The sequence below is a fragment of the Platichthys flesus genome, chromosome 24 (genome assembly GCF_949316205.1).
Source record: "Platichthys flesus chromosome 24, fPlaFle2.1, whole genome shotgun sequence".
Taxonomy (NCBI): domain Eukaryota; kingdom Metazoa; phylum Chordata; class Actinopteri; order Pleuronectiformes; family Pleuronectidae; genus Platichthys; species Platichthys flesus.
In genome coordinates this window covers 13,849,703-13,868,235 of record NC_084968.1, presented here as the reverse complement: position 1 = coordinate 13,868,235, position 18,533 = coordinate 13,849,703, and the positions used below count along the sequence as shown (strand labels likewise).

The following is an 18,533-nucleotide window of genomic DNA, read 5'->3' as shown; positions in this document are numbered from 1 at the left end:
CTGGGGCTTTCGATCAGTGACTCTAAAGACAAGATCCTCCTGTTGAACAAAAATGAAGCCAAAACCTCTCAGACACGGGCGACGCCATCTTGCACTAACGTTAAAACAACAAATTAAAACCAAACATACCTCAGTGTGATAAAGTACCCCAATTGGTAACATGGAGGAGGCGGGGTTTATGATCAATGCTGCAGCTGGCCACCAGGGGGCTCCACATTCGGGGGGGCTGTCATGTCATCCATGGTTATATAAAGTTAATGATATAGATCTGTCAGCTAACACAGAAACTCCAGTTCCTCCGGAGGGAACACACACTCCTCAAGTCCTTTTCCACAGCTTACACACAGACACACAAAGACACACACACACACATGGTTACAGTCAATGGCCACAGAACTTTCTTTAATGAAACAGGAGAAGCAGAGATTAATGAAAAGCCGCTGAGGGACTAATTTGACAGGATCCTTTCAGCTCAGGGATTTTCTGGGTTTTTCACTTGACTGTCGCACACACGGTGATTCACAGGGAAAGAAATAAAGATGCTTCTCATCACAGAGACACACAGACACACACTGGTTCCTCTCTCGGCCCCTAACGGGTCAGAACAACATTCTTCAGATTCGAGACAGCTCTGTGTTTGTTTCCATCTGCTCCACATTGTTTTAAAGTGCCGTCGTCTTTCTGCCTGTGTGTGTGTTGCTCTGCAGTCCGGCCTTAATCCCAGCTGAGTGAATGTTATTTTTTTGCTCTGTGAACTAGACGAACAACCCCCCCCCCCCCCCACCATCCCCTCCCCTGAGAAGTCCCCCACTCGAGATGCTTGAACCGTCTGAGGTCTTTCATTTCCTCTTTTTCCTTGACCCCCCCCTGATATTGCAGGTTGACCCCCGGGGGCACGACCTTCGTGAACCCAACAAAACACACAACTCACAGCTTTGGTCCAACGACAGAAACTTGGAAAAACCACATGACAGAAGTTCAGGCAACAGAAATATACTTTTTGAAAATGAATTTGCGAGCTGGGATTGTTCAGCTCGGAGAAAACTCATCACAGGAAAGTTTGATTACAGATTCATTATTCATGAGTTTCCATTACTGATGTGCTTTCCCACTTTAACTTGATTTAAATCGATACAAGCACAAAGTACAGCCGCCTAATGAGCGTAAAACTCTTTCAACACAACTATTACTTATGATATTATGTATTATGTCATTGTTCAAGTAAACATACTGACTGTTTATTAAAGTTGACCACTGGGTTGATGCAGAGAGATTCACATACCAATGTTTTCACCTTTATGCTGATTCTAGACTCTGATTTGCAGCTTCTGACAGCAAACAGGAAAATATTATATTCCTGCAAAGTTGTTGATCTGGTTTTCATGAATAACAAACATGAAAACTCTTCTTAATTCAGAAAGACAATCGTTGAATGTGTTTTTTTTATTTTTCTCTTGTTTACTTTTCTTCTTCTACCTGTCGTTTCTGTCCTTCTCCTTCCTGATGACAAAATGAATATAACTCAAAGATGATTTTAAAGCACTTTTTGCTCACTGTACATTCGTATGAATATGTAAATGACTGAGATCTTATTGAGAAACGCTTGTATTTTTGTTATGCCTCTGAAGTTTGGGGAGAAATAAAGAAAGTGAAATCTGAGCTGGAGTCAACTTGTGTCATTTAACGGTTTCTACTGACTGCTACAGGTTTTAATGTCGTTGTTCTAGTTTCCCTATAAAACACAGACTTATTTATCAAAAGATATATGCCCCTTACACAAAATATAAGACAATAGAATCACCAGCAAAAGTCTGTGGCTGTGTCCCATGGGATCAGGTTTTTGATGCAGTGCTGCCCTCTACTGGTATGTGATGGTAAGTGTTCACAACGTAGAATAACTGTCACTCACTTAAGAACACAATTTAATCCAGTTGAACACGTCCTGCATCTTTTCTTTGCATTTTCAATGTGTTCAAATGGGATGAAACTTAGTTTATTGATCTGTTCTTAATAAAAATTATCTTTAAAATCTCTTTGTAAGAGTTTATTTGTGATTTAGGTCTAATTTTAGGGGGAAATGGAGAAAATTCTTAATTTGTTATTTCTGTTTAATTATTTGAGTTTTGAAACTGTTGCTTTCAGGTTCACAATTTATATATAATTGGAATATTTGTGGGGATTTATATATAAACAACAAATATCAGTCTTGGATATAAGCTCAACAGTTCACTGCCACAATGCTGCCATCGTGTTGATGGTGATTAACATGACTGAATGCAAAGAGCTTTATTAAACACAGAGAACAGAAACAACCCTAAACAAAATAATGTTTAAAATGACTTTACTCTGACATGCTGTCTCTACCAACGTGTAAAAATGCAATTTTAATATATCGTTGGTCATTTTGGGGTGAAATTGATTAAACAAAAACTTGACAGAGAGAGAGGATTCATAAATCATGATTGTTTATCATAATAATAAGAGTTTTGGGGGATACAAAGCCAAAAAATACTTAAAAAAACACTACCAAACATTAGGATTTATTTATTTTCACATATTTCCCGTTGGAATAATAGATGAATCTTGATGAAACACTTTCGAGGACTGAATACTGAGTGTGGGCAATATGGCTCAGCTTGATTGAACTGAGGGGACTGTTGGGCCTTGGCAGAGTTATGTCCTCTAATGAGGGACATTCCAGTTATTCTCTAAAGTCTGTAGCTTCATCTCAACTTTTATAAAATGACTCCACAGATCTGTGTTGAATCCTCCCGGGCTGTGGAGTGTGTGTCCGGCGCCGCAGTCAGAAGTGGGTCAGGACATTAAGATGAGAGGAAACTGAGGACGGATCCCTGGCCCCCCCCCCGCTGGCCACAGGCCACGTTGTGAAGTCCGTCCAAGTTTGTGCAAAAACGTAAAAGTGGCCTGAATACAAATGTGGGTCAGTGGGTTGTTGCTCCTGGAAACTCTCACTGAGGAACTTAAAGTGGGTCACCAGAGATAAATGTGTAAATAGTCACAAGGGAGCAGTTTTATAATCATCGTATAAATAAACTCTAGACAGAAACACAGAGAAGACGTGATGGGAGTCAGATGTCAGACAGAAAATATGACTTTTATTAAGTAGAGAGATTCTGTGAACTTTTGTACAGACATTCATGGTCCACAGAGGATGAACCACACGTTTGTGACCTCTGGTTTTCCCTCTAGTTCCACACCATGTACCATATACTGTGTATTTTGGCCGGTGATGCGTCGTCCATCTTTATTTACAGTCAGCATTTTATATGTGGACAAACATGGAAAAATATATATATTTATGATAAAGTGTACATCCCATAAAAGTAAGAAACATATTAATTTGTACAATAAGGCTTCAGTTGCACATTTTACATTGCACTGGATGTAACATGCATAGTACCATAACTCCCATTGGTTCATTTCAGCCCTTTAATCCATGCAGAGCTTTATTCATTCATAACTTCTGCGTATTTTCCCCTCAAGCTCCTAAAACAAGCAACAAAATTAAAGAATAATCGAATCTGATCGATTTCTTTTCTTTAACGCTGCGCCTTTCGTCCCCCGTGTCCCTCCCCCGCCGCCGTCCTTGTCCATATCCGCGCACACCGGAAGAGACGCGGTCCTTTTTCCCGCAGACTCCAACATGGTGAGCGCCTCCGCCTCGCGACTCCTCCGGCCGCTCATCGGGAAACATCGCGCTTCTCCCGCGTGTCTCCGCGAGTTCACGCGTCCGAGTTAAAAATACAAAACGTTATCAACCGTTCGATGTTTGTATCGAGCGCAGAAAGTCACGATTATCGTTGTTTGTGCGTCATTTAAAAAAACCTCACAGCTCGTTAGCCTCAGTGTGGCTAGCTGGGGTTAGCTAGCTGGAATGAACGGAACATGGGGTTGGGGGGGATGTCGCTATTCTGTGCGCAAACATGTGCGACTTTTCTTTAAAATGCGGATCTACACGTGATTATCTGTGAATATAAAGGTTTGATTCCTAACATGCTAATTCTGCTACGTGTAGCGGTGCTAGGCCGCAGCCGGTGTTAGCCCACATGCTAACAGGACTGTTATACTCAATGTCCAGCTCTGCTCTCTCACCGGGGGATGTGTGTGTTATCTCCCGGTTGTGTTTCTATGTCCCCGGTGTTTCGCCCTGATGCTCACCGGGTTTGGTCTCTCTCCTCCAGGCACGAGGACCGAAGAAGCACCTGAAGCGCGTCGCGGCGCCCAAGCACTGGATGCTGGACAAGCTCACCGGAGTGTTCGTAAGTGGAGCTTCCTCAACCAGCCCGAGATACATGTGCTGTTAGTGTGATCCCTGTGGAGTGTGTGTGTCTGTGTGTGTGGGTTCGATGCCGGACAGTGAACAGAGATGGTGTCGTGTCACATGTGTGTGTCCGCTGAAGTGTTCTCAGACACAATCAGTGACGTGATGGTCTTCAAAAATTGGAAGTTTGTTTAAATATCAGTTGTAAAACCTTCTGACAGGTGTTTTAAAGATGGACTGGGATTCAAACCCATGATCTGAAACTTAAAACTCACTATGAATAGTTCTGCAATCAAGTTATTGCTTCTAATGTTGTTAAATGAATTAAATGCTCATAAAGTCCAAGGGAATTATGTAAAAATTAAAATAAACATCAAATAATCAGATCACAACTTGAAGATTACTGTCATACGGGACAACTGGGATTACGTCTCCTGAGATAAATTTAGTAATTCTCAAGTCAATGTATTTATCCATAATTTTCTAATCTCTGACAGCTCTAACTATGAATGTAAAGTTTAAGTCTGCTAACAGTGATTTTGGATATGAATATTATAACACAGGTTTAAACACACCTCATAATCACCTTAATGGTTCTGACGAGGCCTCTCTTGCTAAGGGACACCATCTATAAAGTTTGATTCCTGCATTGACTTGTGACCCTTTGTCTCAAAGTCTGACCTCTTCCTCCTCAGGCTCCTCGTCCGTCCACCGGTCCCCACAAGCTGAGGGAGTGCCTGCCCCTCATCATCTTCCTGAGGAACCGTCTGAAGTACGCCCTGACCGGGGACGAGGTGAAGAAGATCTGCATGCAGAGGTTCATCAAGATCGACGGCAAGGTCCGCACCGACATCACCTACCCGGCTGGATTCATGGGTGAGTGGGACCAGGAGAACCTGGTCAGGGCTTTGGATAGACTCAAGATCTTCATGGATCTGAGGAGGAGCAGTGATGACAATATCTGGTTTGATCAGTGAGATGATTTTCCTCTAAGAAGTTCTGAGCTCCAGCTGCTACACGGATAATTAGTTGTTGAATTAGCCAACTTTCATTTCCCATCACTTGTTTCCTGTCTTTGAGATTATCTGTTTACAATAGGCTGGTTTTTAAAGTCCAGGAAGAGTCTGACCAGTTCTAATCCGGACTGGAAAGGGACCAGTTTGGTCGAACTGGCCTCAGGTCCCTCAGGTTGTTAATGACCACAGATGACTTGCTGTCAGTTCCCTCTCCACCTCCACCACGGCCTCACGTGGAGGTGTGGAGTTTTAATTTCCAAATCCAGGGGAAGTCTTCACAGCGGGACGAGCGGCCTGTTTATACCCAGTACATCCACAGTGAAACCACTGCTACTGTGGGACAGGAGTTCTGAGGATTGTTCCTAAACCAGTTCTATAACAAGTCTTATATGCACTTCAATCTTGAGAACTTAATGGATATTTTATCCTTATATATATATATGTATATAAACCCATTTTACTGTTTTGTATAAATGTAATTAATCAAGCTTGTATCTGGCCTTTTCACTACACTGTGCAGACATCATCACAGTCTGGAGTTTTGTGACGTTTTTGGAATGAAATTGACTTGAATATGACTTTTGTTGTTAAACTAAATTTGAGTATTTTCTGCTCTTGTGGTCAAAGTCTTGGGAAAGATGGGAGGTGAAGACGGGTCATTTTAAACCAGTAGCTGGTAAAAGAAAAGGTGATGATTTGGACTGGGCTTGTTAAAAAATGCCCTAAGAAATAGGGCAGTGACAGTGACAGTGTGGGTTGAAGTTGGTAAATACTGCTTCTCTATTAGTCCTATTTGTGTAGTTGGTGCTTAGAAGAAGTTCTGGTGCTGAGACTGTTTGTTTCTCCAGATGTGATCAGCATCGAGAAGACCGGTGAGCACTTCCGTCTGATTTACGATGTGAAGGGACGTTTCACCGTCCACCGCATCACCGCCGAGGAGGCCAAGGTAAGAACTGCAAACCGCTGGTTGTGTGTTTTTAAAGTTCTGTAGAGAGTTGTGTAAGACGTTAACACATCCCTCCCCTCCCTCTGCAGTACAAGCTGTGCAAGGTGAAGAAGCTCATGGTCGGAACCAAGGGAATCCCCCACCTGGTGACCCACGATGCTCGCACCATCCGCTACCCCGACCCCCTCATCAAGGTCAACGACACCGTGAAGATCGACCTGGAGTCCGGCAAGATCACAGAGTTCATCAAGTTCGACACTGGTGCGTCCAACTCACTGGCCTCCATCTTGGATGTATGGTTCTTTTTGTATGAGGACATGGTCTCTAATCTATTTTCTAATCCCCCCCCCTGCAGCTAACCTGTGCATGGTGATCGGTGGCGCCAACTTGGGGCGTATCGGTATGATCACCAACCGGGAGCGTCACCCCGGCTCCTTCGACGTGGTGCACGTCAAGGACAGCACGGGCAACAACTTCGCCACCAGGCTCTCCAACATCTTCGTCATTGGCAAGGTGAGGATTCTAAACTGTTGTGTTGGGAACAAACCAGTTTCCTGTAGGAAAAACCAGTCTGGAGCAGGGATGACTTCACATGGTGTTGATCAGTCATGAAAATACCCATTTGTCCTCTAAGAAGTTCTGAGCTCAGTGAAAAGACGATTTGTTCACATTCGACCTCAAAGCTTTTCTCATTTCAAGTTCATGGGAACAAGTTGTTTATAATGTTTTACCACACGTGTAATAGAATATTGATTTTAATAGTACTGACAATTATCAGCCTTTCTCCATCTCCCTGAAGTGTTGGTATTCAGATAAATGTTAACATAATCCAGTGTTGAGCTTTTCTCATCCTTGAGCTGTTGGAAACTGACATGGCAAATCTGTGTCATGTGACCAGTCTTGATTGAACATTAACCCTCTACTCTCCGCCTGCAGGGCAACAAGCCGTGGGTGTCCGTGCCCCAAGGAAAGGGAATCCGTCTGACCATCGCCGAGGAGAGAGACAAGAGAATGGCCGCCAAGCAGGGCAGCAGCTAAATGGCCACAGGACCGACCACCTGGTTTTCAAAATAAATTGTTATTTACAAAACACCCAGGTCTCCTCGTGTGGTTCCTCAGTCGTTTACTCACCAGAATAAAGTTTTCTGACAAGTTTAGAATTCAGTTAAGTGTTTAAAAGATTTCCTGAGGAACGTGGAAGTTCACAGGACAGAAGTTGACCTCTGCTTCACTGTGGACTTTATTTTCTTAAGAGATTAATTATTTAAAAGAAAGTTCAAGTTGATTCGCTTAAATTAACCAGTTTATAATAAATGGTATTTTAATCTGTGTGCAAAATAACATGATTTAAGGTCGGAGAAAACTTCAGTAGCTGGTCGGCAAAAGTTAAAAACTGGTATAAAACAGCTGGTATGACATCAGATACCGAAGTAATGAATCAATCTATAACTGACATCTACATTTTATTCATGTTAAGCAGTCATCAGTGACCAAGGCTTCGTTTCATTGGTCTTTTTATATTCTGTCCAAACTTTAAAGCAAATTAAACGACGTGCAGAAAATATACTATTCCTTAAGGAATTAGTTTTCTACACTGAAGTCATATTTGTATCCGTTGTGTTTGTTCTTTGGTTGTTACCGTTCCAACTTCACCAGTCCCAAAGGCTTTATCTTCAAAACAACCATCTCTCCATCCTTCTCCTGGAGTCAGCCCATCCTCCCTCTCTCCATCCTGCTCTCCCTCCATCCCAGCATGCACCATCCATCTGTTCTCTCTTTTTCCACTCTCCTCCGCCCTCTCCCACAGTTGGTCTGACTTATATATTTTTCTCTCCCACCTAATCTTCTCTTAATATCCTCCATCCTTCCTCGAACCACTCAATATTTTCTCTCATCTGCTTTCCCTTCATCCGGTCTCCTTTCTCTACATGTGCTGATTCCCTTCATCCCTCCATCCTTCCCTTTCATCCACCTCTTATCCCTCCATCTCTGTGTTCCGACTCCAGGACCAGTCCATATGGTGACTGCTGAGAAACAGCCTGGTCTGCGCTGCGGAAACCTGGCTTGGCACTCGCCACCTCAGTGTGTGTCTGTGAGTGTGTGTGTGTTGTGTCTTCTCTCCCGGCCTTCAGCTTCTCTAGTGAATGTGTGCGTTTACATAAAAAGAGCAAGAGATCGACACGACCGAAACTCGTGATTTCCATTTCCAACCACGCCTCTGCAGCACATGACCCATGCTACAACACACACGCAGCATGATGTGTGTGTCTGAGTGTGTGTGTTTGTTGAGGGGGCACAGCTCGCTCCCATGACTGTCTGCTCTCTGACACTGAACAGTGCAGTGATCCATCCTCTATGGCAGCGAGGACGGTGAATCTGCAGCTTTTTAAAACGAGGAGGGAAAAGTTCAGGCTTTAAAATTAAATTTAAAAATGTGTAAGATACAGTTTGTGGACGACCCTCGACTCACCAGCGCTGCTCAAGGACACTGAAGGTCATAGGGGACACATCAGAGACTGTTGGATGAACACTTGAGTTTTAAGATGATGGTACAAACGAGTTTCTCCTTGAATAACTTCAGAAATATGATAATTTTCGGCAATGTTTTGTGTGACTGTTATGTGACGTCACCCGCTGGTTTGTGAGCTGCTGTTTGGAAACTTCAAGTTCGGCTTTTCTGTTTTTTGGGTAACAGAAGTGGCCATATTTAGATGAGTGTGTGTGTGTGTGGGGGGGGTGGAGCATGACCGAGAGCTCAAGGATGCTACAGCCATTGTATGTTACTAGCTGTCATTCAAGCAGCATCCAATGCATATGGGGATTTATGGTCTATTTGACTCTAAATGAGAAAATCATAATTTACTAAATAAACATCAGGATGGATTGAAGAAGACTTGAAATTAGAGATTGATACATAAACTCTTGATTGTGTTATTTTCTCATTGACTTCTATAGAAACAACCAGTGGAGTCGCCCCCTGCTGACCATTTGAGAGAATACAGGTTTCAACCACTTCTGTATTGGCTTCACTTTGTGGACCCGGAGTCTACGTCTTTTATTATCAACAGTTGATTCCACAAACAGGAAAGGAAAGATTGTGTTAGTGAATTTTAAAGTCAAAGGAGACGTTTGGACTTTCTCTACACGTTTAACTCAGGATTATCCCAGAGACGTTTTTAGACTTATCACCTGCTGATAAGCTTCTTGCAACGTGAACACACAACGGTTGCAGGATGAATTATAATAACAATTATAAATATGAATATATTAGATTTCTAAAGACTGAAGGCCTGTTGTGTGTCTCTGTGTGCGCTGCCTCCTCTAAGATAAATCAACACGTTAGTTTTCTGCATGTTTCTCTTCTGCAGCTCACATTTCTTTAGCTTTTCTCACCAACGAGCCAAATGCACTTCAAACCCTCAGTGTGACTGCAGTGTGTGTGTCTGTGTGTGTCTGTGTGTGTGTGTGTGTGTGTGTGTGTGTGTGTCAGAATCAAATGTGATTGTTGCTCTGCTCACAAGGGGATGTAGAGCAGGACCGGAGCAAAGCATACGTCTGGTGAGTCTCATATTTCCACTGTTCAAAGACTGTGTGTGTGTCTGTGTGTGCGTGTGCGAGTGTGAGTGTGTGTGCGTGCACTTATTTGTTTACAAGAACTGGTCCCAGGCCGATTAAAAAAACGGGGACAACGCTGCCACGTTTGATTTGTTATTAAACCACAAACCTTGAAGTGTTTATAGAAACCTGTCTTTTCATTTCTCTGTGTGTCACCTTCACCAACACGTCTGTTCATACTGCAGCCCGGAGACATGTAGAGGTCAAAGGTCACAACAACTTTGAATATCTTAACCACTGTTTAATTTAAGTGGTTGAATCATAGACTGTCTATAAAATGGACGTAGAAGTGAAGTGAAGCCAAAACAGAAGTGGCTGAAACCTGTTTTCTCTCTCTGACCAGCAGAGGGCGACTCTACTGGTTGTATATGTAGAAGTCAATGAGAAAATGACTCTACTGTAAATACCACAGTGTGATTGACAGCTAGTACAGTGCAGAAGGCAGGTGTAGGTGGGTGTGAGCTCCCAGTCAGGCTCCACCCCCTGCTCCTCCTCCTCATTAGAGCCTCGTCCTCGTTAGCTGTTCAGCTGAGTGCTTGCAATGAATCATGGGATATATTGATGCTTAACTGATTCTAATCTTGTGTTTATCCCCAGGATGAGTCCCATTGGATGAGATCACAAACTGAACTGGGAGTGAGAGACAAACCAGTTCAGCTGATCTGTAGAGCGACAGCGAGGAGGTGAAGTGGACAAAGTGATGGAGGTGAAGTGGGCGAGGGAAGTGGAGTGAGCTGCTGAAACAATGAAGTCAGTCATCATCGGAGGGAGGGGGGGGGGCAGCTGTTTCTCATCAACTGCTTCCATGTGATTGACTGCTTGTCGGCTGATTGGTCGACCGGCTCCTCGACAGTCGAGGCCACCGTCGGAGAGGGTGGTTGGTTTTCAGGCCCCGGTTTGAACCGATTGGTCGACTCCATATGACCAGCTGATTGGTTGATTGATTAATTGACACATGGGGTTGTCATGACAACTGATCGGGGGGGATGTAACAACGCTGGTATGATGAAGTGTGGAGGCTGTGGTGAGAGTGGATGATGTCATGTGGCCGCTCCCATCCGCTTCTTCTCCTCTTTCACATGTCTTCTTCTTCTTACACACACACACACACACACACACACACATGCACGCACACACAGGCACACCCTCAAACACACACACACACACACACACACATACACACACTCACACACAATCTCCCCCACGTCATGTTGATGTTTTCAATTGTGTCAATAAGAGACCGTTTATGTTGAAATTCCTTCTCTCTCTCTCTCTCTCTCTCTCTCTCTCTCTCTCTCTCTCTCTCTCTCTCTCTCTCTCTCTTTTTGTCCTCCCCCCTCTCCATATGACCGACTCAGACTGCATGAACAAAAACATTTAGGTAAGCCAAGTTCACGTCTGGGTGGGGCTGCTGAAGGGGGCGCGGGGGGGGGCTCCGAGGACCAGATGTGCTGTTATTGGGGCTGGTTCGGGGGGGAGGAGGAGGAGGAAGGAGGAGGGGTACGTTCACGAGCCTCGAGAGGAGGAAGGGGGGAGTTTCACTGGGCTCTGCAGAAAGTGAGGGGTCCTGGAAAGCAAAGTGTTGCAGAGGCCTGAACCAAAGTTTGTCGAGGGGCGGGGGGGAAGATTTGCTGCTCAGACTTTAAATCCTCGACACCATATAGATATTAAATGTTAATTCACTGTTGGTGTGGGTGCTTGATGAAAAACACACGAGATTGCATCATAGAATTGTTTATTTCTCCCGAGAATTGTCCTCAATATTTGTCTTGTTCTCATTAAACGTTGGAAATTGTGTAACTTTGTCGGGACTCTTTTAATTATTCAGATGAAAACACTCAGAGAGGAGAAACTGTGGCGTGTTGACGAAACAGAGAGGAGAGAGATTTAAAAACAAAGTGTTGGATCCTTCACATGATATTTTGGGTTTAAAATGTGAAGTTGTGGGTCACCTCCCCTGAGAGGGAGCTCAGAGCTCCTCCTCATGTCCCCTGAGAGCCTCCTGGAGGAGAACCCTCTGCGGTGGGACACTTCTCCTCACTCTGCACTTTGCTGTCACTTTGTGGGGAGGAAAGAAAACACAGGGAGTCGCTGGTCAGGTCGGTTCACCAGAGCTGTGGCCTGGAATCAGGGACGTGTTCAGGGACCAGCAGGGAAAAGCAGGAAAGCAGAAAGTGACTCCAGTTCCTCCGGGTGAAATCTAATGAGGATCTTGTGACTGTGGTTATGTAATGAAGCTGATGAGTAATCCGCTCTGACGGCTGCTGTGGTCGATCTCTGACCCCGGGTCACGCTCGTGGGAAACCGGTGACACGTGAAAATAACGACTGGAGGGAAACGTTTGGGTCAAGCTGGTGATTTACTTCAGACCTGGACGTTTGGATTCAGCAGAGAAACGAGTTGTTGGTTCAGTTCATTGATGATTTATCATTGACTTCAAAAATCATTTCTTGAAGTATATTTAAAAGCATTTATTTACTTACTTTAACTCAAGTAGAAACGTTATTATTTAACTTTTGAGTACATTTGTCTCTATCCATTTGAACTCGCACTTTAAAAGTTACATCTAACGTTTTCTTTCTGTTTCTTTAACCAGCTTCATCTTCCCTCATCAGGAAAGTACTTCATTTAATTTACTTTTATTTTATCGTATAAAACCGGTTGTGTCCATTGAGGACAGTTCATCAGCATCCTTCATCTTCCTCTTCTTCTTCTCCTCCTCTTCCTCCAGACAGGTTTCCTCCTCTTCTCGGGAAACACCAGACTGTTGCACTGAGTCAAGCTGGAGGAGAACTGGGTGTGAGTCTGGTCTTTGGAGCTCCAAAATAAAAGCACAACAAGTTATGAGGGGGCTGTGAGGATAGTTCTGAAAAACACAATTACACCAAAATGAAATAAAAGTCAAGTAACAGATATAATGTGAGTCAGGACCTGACAAACTGTGACTCATGATGGGGGAGACAATATATGGCTGATGTTGATTTTTTGAGTTTATCTATAAAACATATATAGTACTAATGTATAATTAAAATAAAAGTCAAGATTTCATTTGATTAAAATAAACCTAGAATATACATATAAAATAAAACCCAACACTGAAATTAGAAAGTCGAAGAAGTCAGTATAAATCCGTTTTAAGTATAAAAATCTAAACATGTGTATTTTTATACAAATAAACATATAAAATAAAACCTTTAAATGCATTTTAAGTGCAGCTGCGTTTAGAATATGTTAAAGTTTCTCAGTACAGTCTCTACGTTTATTGGCTTGATCAGTGTTGATTAGATGATAAGAACTATAACCCTTTATATATATACAGTCTATGACTATAACTCAGGTAGTTCACTGGGAAAAGGCTGTGAGCACAGACTTTGATTGTGAAGAGTAGCACCCGGACCTCAGTGTGTGTCCGTGGTTGTGTTGACAGCAGCAGCTGAGTCTCTCCTCCACGCAGAAAACACAGAAAAGCTCAGAAACAATGAGCGCGCACGACGCGCACTTCGCATCGAGCGTCTCCCAGCGGAGCCGAGTTTCTCCTCCCGCAGGATCCGGGGCCTGCGTCCGTGCGCCCCGCGGAGGGAGCGGCCGCTCCGGGGTCTAACTTGGCTCTTCCACTCTCAGTTTGTTACCTTGAGGTTCTGTCGGGGGAGGGGAGGGGGGGGGGACGATGCCTTTCTGCAAGAGGACGACACTTCCCAAAGATGTGTGCAAGCCCGGCAGCGGAGGGCTGCGGCTGCGGGAGGCGCGTCCCCGCCGGCCGCCGGAGGTCTTCTCGGACCTGGCGGACGTGTGCGGCTTCTCGCTGTGCTCGGTGCTGCGGCAGCTGAGCGACCTGTCCCGGCACTCGGTGAGCATCCTGGAGGAGCTGGAGGGGGAGCTGGTGTCCGTGTGCCGCCGCTCCGGCGCGCTGGAGGGACGGCTGGTCCGGCTGCAGAGGCGCGTCGGGGAGCTGCTCAGCAAGCCGCCACCGAGAGGTAAGAGGGAATCGAACACTCACCTGGTGAGACTTTACGCGCGGGGCTGTACGCAGGAGCGGAGCTGGAGCAGGTTCTGTCCCTGTGGAGTCAAAGCGACTGGTGTCAAAGTTTGGGTTGAAATTTGCTGCTTGGTTTCCCAGCAGAGATTTGTGGTTTGGTTTGGAGGTTGTGGTTCAGGACGCATCTTGGTGCCACTGGGGGGGCACTGGGGGGGGCACGGGCCAACTCAAGCTTCATAAGTGAGTTTATTATGGGATGGCTTGTCTGTGTGAGGCTTCAGCTGCTGCAGGAAACATCAGGATTCACTTTGAATATGATTCTAAATTATAACTTCCAGTGGGAAAAGTGAGAATTGTCCATAAAACTTGGATTTGATTCCACTTCTTGCTCCAGTGACTTTCTGTGACTTGAGGTCCAGAGTGTGCAGGTTTACAGGATGTCCCTGAAGGCAGCAGTCCCAGTCTCCACCTGTCACCTCTCCCTCTGACCTCTGGTGACCTCTGGCTCAGAGTGTGAGTGACAGCAGGTCAGATTCAGGATGATGCTGGTGCCTCATCAGGACGTTTGATTCCATGTTCATCGGCTGGAGGAGGAAAGTTTCTCACTCTTCAGGAATCTGGGAGATAAGAACTGATCTGGAGCAAACCAAATAAAAAAGATGTTCTCATAGAGCTCCATAGGAAGTCGCCCTCTGCTGGTCGTTTGAGAGTATGCAGGTACCACGTCCACATTGGCTTCACTTTCTGGACCCGGAGTTTCCTCTGTCACCTGCAGGGGATGCTCCTGTGGTTCATCTCGACCTTTCACCCTCAAGAAAGCCCAGATGCATGATGGGAGACTTTTCCTCGCCAACCTGTTCCCCCCCGTCTGCAAACTTTGCACAAACTTTGCCGCTCACGGTTTCGCTCTGTGTTTGCGTTACAACTCAAGAATGAGAACGTATGAGTAAAGTAAACCGTCTGTGAGTTTATAAGGCTGTCAGCAATGTGTGTGTGTGTCTGTGTGTGTGTGAGAGTGTCTGTGTGTGTGTGTGAGTGTGAGCACGTACAGAATGATAAGAGAGAGAGTCCCTCTAAACACAGACCAGATGTAGAGCTAGAGAGACAAACGAGGATGAAGCATAACACAAAAAGCAGCGTTCGGTTTACTTTACTTTTAAAGAGCGAACGCACCCTTGTGTCGGCCTGTGTGTGTGTTTCTGTGTGTGTGTTTCTTTGTGTGTGTTTCTGCACATGTGTGTGTTTGTGCGTGTGTGTGAAAGACTCATCACTGTACACGTGTTGATATCTCCCTCTTCCTCTGAGTTGTGTGTGGGCTTTGTGTATCTCCAGCATGTGGGCAGCAGCAACACGCAGCTCAATAATCAATAGATCCGGCCTGAGCCTTCATCTCTCCTCATCTTCCTCACTCCACCCCCCCCCCCCCCCATGTTTCTCGCCTCCTACTGTCTCAGCGAGGACTGAAAACATTGATCTACCTTCCACCCAAAAGAAAAACAAGGAGCAAACGTTCCTCCTCCTTTCGCTGAGTGCATATTCACCGCCTCACGTTTATTAACACAATATTGTCATGTGTGTTGATGAAGAGGAGGTTAGCATCGGATCTCAATTTAACATCATCGGAAGAAACACACAACGACTGTTTTGTGTCGTTTGGTCTTTTTGCAATGTCTCTGTGTAGTTTTGTGTCCCTCTGTTGCTGTTTGCGTCTCTTTACAATCATTGTTGTGTATCTGTTTTGTGTCTCTGTATTTCTATCCATCCATCCACACCACTTACTTCTATAGTCCCACATGTCACATGAATGTGTGTCTCACAGTTTCCACATGACAAGGAACCAAGGTCCTCGACACTTCCTGTGTCTGGTTACACTCTCTGAGCTGATTGGACGAGCTCAAATCGACTTCCTGCCGCGATGGTTAAACCTCAGGGAGTCTCAGGCGGCTCAGATTCGTGGATCCGTGGCCCCGACACGACGAAGGGCCACGGGGGTCCCACTGAGACAGGAAGAGGGCGTTGGAAAGCTCGATATCACGAGTGCGTGTCCCCTGGAAGACGTCACTCAGGACGACCTGGACCGGAGGAATTTGTCCTCTGCAGCTCCCACTCGCTCCGTTTCCTCTCTCTCTCTCTCTCTCTCTCTCTCTCTCTCTCTCTCTCTCTCTCTCTCTCTCTCTCTGTCGTGCCCGCTCAGATTCACATGCTTCACTTCCCAAGTATGTGAATGGGAACCAGAGTCTTGTGTTTTTCTTTCGGTGCCTGTTTCCAACTCGGCTCTCTGAGAAGCCACATTCCCCCGTTGACCCACAACAGATCCTACAGGCTGATTCTGCTGAAGTTTGCCAAAACCAAAATGTTTCCCGCTCGTTTTGACGCTCGCAGTCGAAGATGGTGAGTTTGTTTTAAAGCGTAAATCTGCACGGAATCAAGTAGCCACTAGTTCGAGAGCGGCTACCAGAGGACACGAGGGAGACATTTCACCACTGGGGGAACTTTCTCATGAGAGACTTTTGCCTTCTCCACCACCGCCATGTTTGTTGTTGTCAGAAAACGCTTGATTCTGCGCTGCCCTCTAGTGGCCGTACTAGTGAACAAACATCCCAACATAAGCCTCTCTCTCTTTTGAGGTTTAGTGGAATTGGTGAAATGAGTCTTTCAGGCACATGTGAAGAAGCAGCAGGAGATCGTCCGGTCCAAGCCTCGGCCCTTATCACAGAATGTCTCGAATGTCTTTGTCTTTCTAAGTTGACGTCTTCTACGTGAGCGACTCCTCATTTTCCAGAGATTTTTTTACGAGGGAGCTGTTTGGACAGATCTCAAACATTTACGATTTCACATAGAGCGTCCAGAGTTCAGTGCACGAGGCTTGTTTCTGTGCAGCGATGGTCGGGATCGCCTCTAACTTTCTGTTCGACTCATTTCCTTCCAAAGTTTTGAAAATCTAACAGTTTGACGAGAAAGAAACAGCTTTCACTCCCTATCGTCTCTCTCTCTCTCTCTCTCTCTCTCTCCCTCCCTCTCCCTAATTCCCCTCCTCCCTCTCTCCTCCCTCGTTCCCACGGGAGGACGTCAACCTCATGACTCAATATCCCTCCCTGCCGGCCCCTCTGTAATTCCCCTTCTCCTCCTGCCTCGCTTCGTTCTTTCCATCCTCACACGTCTCAGCAGCGAGAGCTCGGCCTCCTGTGAAACTTGTGTTGAGCCGACGTGGGGAGATAAACTCTGGTTCTGACCCGCTGCCTCCACCGGCCGGAGAAGACTCGCTCAGAGAACACACACAGGTTGTGGGCTCCGAAATCCTCTCAGTGTCAAAATGTTCACTTCTCCTCCCCCACCACCTCCCTTCCTACCGGCGGTGAATCAGAGGGCAGCAGCAGAAACAGAAACAGAAACAGAAACTTCCCTCCACCTCTCCACAACACTGCAGGGCTCGGAAAGAAAAACCGAGGAATCTGATTCAGATTTTTATTGAGATTTAATATTCAAAAGCTGCCAAATCAGCAGAAGCAGATTCTCATGAGCTAAAATATTCATTATAACAATAAAGTCTTCAAGAGAGAGGAGATGCTGCCGTCTTTTCTTGAGAGAGAGAGAGAGAGAGAGAGAGAGAGAGAGAGAGAGAGAGAGAGAGAGAGAGAGAGAGAGAGAGAGAGAGAGAGAGAGAGAGAGAGAGAGAGAGAGAGAGACGTAGATTCAGGTAAAAGAGTCGGAGAAGAAAACCTGTTAACAACTTCCTGTCTTGACCCAGAGCCCAACACATTCCCTGACACACACATACACACACACACACACACACACACACACACACACACACACACACACACACACACACACACACACACACAGACTACTGTCAGCAAGTTCACGTCCACAGTCGGTTAACTTTATTCTTGGGCTCGCTCTTGAGCTGAAACATAAATAAAGGGAAAACTGCATGTGATAACACACACACACACTCACAGACACACACACACACACACACACACACACTACTTACTTCTTGCAGTCAAAGGGAGAAACTGTTTTTCTCTTTTTACTAAAAATCATATTTCACTGTTGGTCGGACACATTGCCATGGCAACCACCCAGAGCTGTTGTGTACTGTTGTAGACCTCCATGAACTACAACCTGTGTGTGTGTGTGTGTCTGTGTGTGTGAAATGTCAAGTCTCTTGTCGGTCGTCCTGCAGCGAACCTTCATGGAGTTCTTCTAATATCCGAGGGAATTTGTCAAAGACTGTGGAAGTGACACACACACACACTCTCACACACACACACACACACACACACAGAAGGTGGGGGATGATCGAAAGGAAGAACAGCTTTATTTAATTTATCAATACAGAAGAACTAAACATGAAGATGGACGACACGATGGCTCCGACTCCAAACGCACAGGACGGCAGCGTTCGATTCCAGGAAGTGGATTGTGGGAGGAAGTGGAGTCTTATCGTCCATCTGTGTTTATAATCTATTATAGATAATGTTCAGTTCATATTCAAGTAACTTTCAGTTCAGCAGCAGGTGGAAGTTAAACCTGCAGTGATCAATATTCATATTTAAACAATCTGCAGGTTCTGGATCTCAAAGTTAAATTGTTCATATTACTTGTTTTTTAAATACCGTGAATATAAAGTTCAACTTGTCGTAAGTAAAAGATTAAAAGAATCTGAAGCTGTGAGGATTAAAAGTCTGGAGG

At 45.1% G+C, this 18,533-nt stretch overlaps 2 protein-coding genes and 2 non-coding genes across 4 annotated transcripts in view; all 4 read left to right on the top strand.

The window, feature by feature from the left end:
• Positions 1–3,543: 3,543 nt before the first annotated feature.
• Positions 3,544–7,336, top strand: rps4x (ribosomal protein S4 X-linked). Its single transcript, XM_062384404.1, has 7 exons — positions 3,544–3,667; positions 4,203–4,280; positions 4,978–5,158; positions 6,147–6,244; positions 6,334–6,505; positions 6,600–6,757; positions 7,181–7,336. Exons 1-7 carry the CDS (start codon positions 3,665–3,667, stop codon positions 7,280–7,282), a joined length of 792 nt encoding a protein of 263 aa, XP_062240388.1. The 5' UTR covers positions 3,544–3,664; the 3' UTR covers positions 7,283–7,336.
• LOC133950374 (small nucleolar RNA SNORD61) lies at positions 5,228–5,289 on the top strand. The gene has a single exon (XR_009920262.1). It is a non-coding gene; the product is annotated as a small nucleolar RNA SNORD61 (small nucleolar RNA).
• LOC133950373 (small nucleolar RNA SNORD61) lies at positions 6,821–6,891 on the top strand. Its single transcript, XR_009920261.1, has one exon. It is a non-coding gene; the product is annotated as a small nucleolar RNA SNORD61 (small nucleolar RNA).
• A 6,183-nt stretch (positions 7,337–13,519) lies between the features above and the next one.
• The window catches only part of nhsl2 (NHS-like 2), a 59,879-nt gene continuing 54,865 nt past the window's right edge, over positions 13,520–18,533 (top strand). The window contains exon 1 of the mRNA XM_062384389.1: positions 13,520–13,833. Coding sequence (XP_062240373.1) covers positions 13,527–13,833 — 307 coding nt within the window. The 5' untranslated portion in view covers positions 13,520–13,526. The remainder of the gene's footprint in view (positions 13,834–18,533) is intronic.